Below are 3,756 nucleotides of genomic sequence, written 5' to 3'. Positions count from 1 at the left end.
ATGCCATTTGTGGAAAGGTCTTATGCCACTGCTTTGGAAGAAGCTGAACAATTTCTTTGGGGTGACCATGCCATGTATTCTGTATGTTTCTTTGACGAAGCATGTTGTGACCTGTTTACATGTCTTCAAGTATTATATGACTTATATTAACTGTAATACTGTCTATGCCTTAGGTCGGGAACATAACAATAAGACTAACAAAGGCTATGAACTGGGCCTTGGGTGTTAGAAAATGTCTCTCCAAAATTCCGGACTTTCTGAAAGATGGCTGTTCTGAGAAAGTAAATTATGTGGAAATAGAAGAACTAGTTGCTACGAAATGTGCCCCGTGCTGTGAGCCTGGTCTTACAAAATTGCAGGTATGCAACCCTAGGTACATTTGTAGCATGTACTTGGTCTTAAAATATATTGTGATGTTTTAATTTCCCCTACCCACTGCAGGCGTATGCAGAGGAAGCGAAAATGCTGATTAATGAAGTAAACAATGCACTATCATCTTTCTTAACAGTAAGCCCCTTGTTAGAATTTACAGCCATACACTTCTCTGCAGTTGACAGAATAAAGTTATCTTGCATCCTATATTCTTCTGCCAACTCTTTCATGGAGCTTTTTTTACAATGTTTCTTGTCATGTTACCTTAGGTAGACAAATTGGAAACATTATACTCAAGGGTTTCAGAATTCCCAGTTAAGCTAACAGAATCATCGACTTTGTTTTGGGAGTTATCTTCTGCAAAGGTATATGGTGTAATAATGGATCATCTCTTTCATATTTTTCTACATTAGAGGCATACTCTTCATTTTATCTCACGTTCATTTTAAGAAAATAGCAAGTGTCTTAACTTTTTTACATCTTATTTCGGCTGCAGTCCTGGTTGAAGAAAGCAAGCGATTGCCTTGAACAGAATAAACTGGGCATTATCGACATAGATGTCCTCAATAAACTAAAATCAGAGGTTTGTCCTTTTCAGGAACCTTTTGCTGTCAACTTGATTTTTGAAGTTCATCTGCTCTGACATTCATATGTTTCTGCATAAACTCATACTCTGAATTGGTATGTCTGACAATTACTAAACCTGGCTAGATAATACAACTTCGAGTTCTACTTCCAGAGATTGATCTTATCTCAAAGCTGTGGAAAGATGTGGAATCATGGCAAACCCGTTGTCAATTATATCTCGAAGACTTCCCTGATCTCAAGGTGGCTTTTCCTCCTTTTTTTCTTTCTTCTATTATGTATTTTTGGGATGATTTTAGATGTTCTATTCCTCTATTGTGAATGTTCCAGGAGCTAGAGGGTTTTCTCCTTGTTGCGGATGGTGCCAACTTAAGCATTCCAGAGCTGAACATTCTTAAGCAACGTTACTCAAATTGTTGCTCTTGGGTGAGTCGTGCTAAGAACATACTCAGAAAACTTTATGCTACGAGTGACTATCACAATGTTGTTGAGGAGTTGACAGGCATTCTGAAGGAAGCAGAATTACTAGGAGTAAAAGGCATGCTATTTAAATACTTCCTCCCATGGATACTGTTGTATTTTAAATGTTTGGTTGTTTTGATCATTTTCACAAGAGCTATTATCCTATGCAGTTGATGAATTTCCTATTGTTGAGAAAGAACTAAAGAGGTCCTTATGTAAGAAGCAAGCATCTGAGGTGTGTATGATAGTTTCTGCACCATTGTCTAGGGTGGTCATATGTTTTTATGCCTAGACAGATTATGATTTTGATTATCCATTCATGCATGTAATAGGCACTTGCAACAGTAATGCCAATGGAGGTGGTTGAAGAAGTTTTAAAAGAAGCTTCGATGTAAATTTACTTTTTTTGTTATCCTACAAGTATTTTTAGAATGATTATCTAGCTATGTGTCGCTCTTAAGTTTCTTACCTGCCAGACTAAATATTGAAGAGGAGCAACCATTTGATGATCTGTCTCGGATGCTCAAAGAGGCCACTTCCTAGGAAGAGAAGGCTAGACTTATTCTTGAACGATCAGCTTCTTTCTATGAGTTTGAAGACCATATGAGGTATTTGTAGCTATGAAGTGAATCGATATGTTCTTGTGCTTTTGAATTGAATGTCACCCTACCAAATATATTCTTGAATCGCAGGTGTTCAGAGGGAATAAGAGTTATCCTTCCGTCTAAAGTGCATATGAAAGCAGAGGTTGATATTGCTAAATTGTGGATAGACAAATGTCAGGCCTATTTGAGACCAAGCTGCAATAAACTTGCATTTGGAGACTTTCTTAAAGTTGATGATATCAAGGTTCACAAAATTTGGCTTAGTAATATGAAGAATTGTTTGTAGTGAGATACTTACCCTTTGTTCTTCATTATATCACAGGATTTAATCAATCAGCCTGCAAATTTGAAAGTCATTCTTGACACTTCAGAACTTAATTCTGTTCTCAACAATATTGAAAAATGGGAACATAGTTCACTAAGTCTACTCAATAATTTTAGAACCTTACTTCATTTGAATAGTATTGGCTCTACAGTTGACACACTTCAAAGAAAATTGGAGGAGCTACAAGGTAAAATGAACACAAAAATTGAAATTGGATTATCTCTTGGTTTTGAGTTCAAGGTTCTTTGGGAACTGAAGGATTCTTCGTTGATGCTAAGATGGATATTGAATGCACTGTCTCTGTGCTGTATGATTCCTTTATTGCAGGTTAGGACTTTTTTAATATACACATGAGTTTCTGGGAAATTTATTTTGGACTTCTTTTATCTCCATACTATTGATGCGCAATTTTCCTGCATATTCCAGAAAAAAGTTTCTGGGAAAATAGTTGTCACATTCTTGCTCACTGAGTTTAAAGTTTGATTTGTTGTCTTAAGTTGTTGTATCTTCACAAGGTTGTCTCTTGCTTTGAAGCTTGCTTTTTCAATAGCCATAAATGTGTTGTGAACCTGCAAAGCAAAGCAACTATTGTCCATGTTTGCAAATAGCTAAATTTAATCTTTCAGGATGTTGATAGATTAATTGAAGAAGCAGTCCACCTTCCTGCTTCCTTAGCAGATTGTTCTTTGGTTACATTGTTGATGAGGGCATTGTCTTGTCTAAGAAAATCACTTACTTTGCTTCCTGGTTCTGGAACATCTGCAAAATCCAAATTGGAAGATGTTGAAAATATTCTAGCAGAATTCAAGGTTAGTGTTTTGAAGTGATCTGCCTTTTCTGTTTGCCATGCACTTGGTTTTGCTATAATTCATTTTAAGTTATTATTTTTGCCGGTCTCAAGAGGTTGATGTTCCTTGTCCTATCATGACTGCCAAGCTGGAGGATACTGTAAACAATCATAAGTAAGATAATTTTATCCAAAATTTGTATGCTAGTCATCTCAGCAATGTTTTCAGATTGGCTGATCGGTTCTGATCGTTAGAGGGGCGATCGGCCGACTAATCACGATTAACCGGCGATCAGTTCGATTAATCGGCTGGGCAGTTGGGCACTAGGGACTGGGGAGTTGTTTGAGAGCCTTAGGAATTTGCCACATTTCTCAGTAGGCAATAGGCATATTACAGAATACAGAGATAAATCAGGAGCCCTGCTATGTGCCTGACGCGTGTATGAGTATGACCAGGCCTAATCAACCAACCAGAAACACCTTCTTCATGGATAGAGCAATGCAACACCTTATTCATGCTGTCTGATGGCCAGTCGTGGGCTATGCTGCAAAGTCTCAAGGTACATGCTATTACTTTAGATTTGTAATGTAGCAGATGACACAGTGAGATTTGGCCTTTT

At 37.4% G+C, this 3,756-nt stretch overlaps 2 protein-coding genes and 1 long non-coding RNA gene across 3 annotated transcripts; all 3 read left to right on the top strand.

The window, feature by feature from the left end:
* On the top strand, window positions 1-1,468 carry LOC109942634 (uncharacterized). Its single transcript, XM_020544748.1, has 8 exons — window positions 1-81; window positions 174-359; window positions 442-507; window positions 642-737; window positions 869-955; window positions 1,084-1,200; window positions 1,288-1,383; window positions 1,460-1,468. Exons 1-8 carry the CDS (start codon window positions 1-3, stop codon window positions 1,466-1,468), a joined length of 738 nt encoding a protein of 245 aa, XP_020400337.1.
* A 143-nt stretch (window positions 1,469-1,611) lies between these two features.
* On the top strand, window positions 1,612-1,998 carry LOC109942249 (uncharacterized). The gene is made up of 3 exons (XR_002264940.3): window positions 1,612-1,654; window positions 1,752-1,810; window positions 1,896-1,998. It is a non-coding gene; the product is annotated as an uncharacterized lncRNA (long non-coding RNA).
* Window positions 1,999-2,022: 24 nt separating this feature from the next.
* LOC109939397 (uncharacterized) lies at window positions 2,023-3,186 on the top strand. The gene is made up of 4 exons (XM_020544747.1): window positions 2,023-2,027; window positions 2,112-2,268; window positions 2,347-2,676; window positions 2,976-3,186. The coding sequence occupies exons 1-4, from the start codon at window positions 2,023-2,025 to the stop codon at window positions 3,174-3,176; spliced, it is 693 nt and encodes a 230-aa protein (XP_020400336.1). The 3' UTR covers window positions 3,177-3,186.
* The last annotated feature ends 570 nt before the right edge of the window (window positions 3,187-3,756 follow it).

The sequence above is a fragment of the Zea mays genome, chromosome 9 (assembly GCF_902167145.1).
Source record: "Zea mays cultivar B73 chromosome 9, Zm-B73-REFERENCE-NAM-5.0, whole genome shotgun sequence".
Taxonomy (NCBI): Eukaryota; Viridiplantae; Streptophyta; class Magnoliopsida; order Poales; family Poaceae; genus Zea; species Zea mays.
This window is presented reverse-complemented; position numbering and strand designations above follow the sequence as displayed.

Coding starts and splice junctions, on each gene's coding strand:
- LOC109939397 (XM_020544747.1), top strand. Junction 2,269..2,346: donor TTAAAGTTGATGATATCAAG/GTTCACAAAATT, acceptor ATTATATCACAG/GATTTAATCAATCAGCCTGC. Junction 2,677..2,975: donor GTATGATTCCTTTATTGCAG/GTTAGGACTTTT, acceptor TTAATCTTTCAG/GATGTTGATAGATTAATTGA.
- LOC109942634 (XM_020544748.1), top strand. CDS start 1: ATGCCATTTGTGGAAAGGTCTTATGCCACTGCTTTGGAAGAAGCTGAA. Junction 360..441: donor CTGGTCTTACAAAATTGCAG/GTATGCAACCCT, acceptor TACCCACTGCAG/GCGTATGCAGAGGAAGCGAA. Junction 1,201..1,287: donor AAGACTTCCCTGATCTCAAG/GTGGCTTTTCCT, acceptor TGAATGTTCCAG/GAGCTAGAGGGTTTTCTCCT.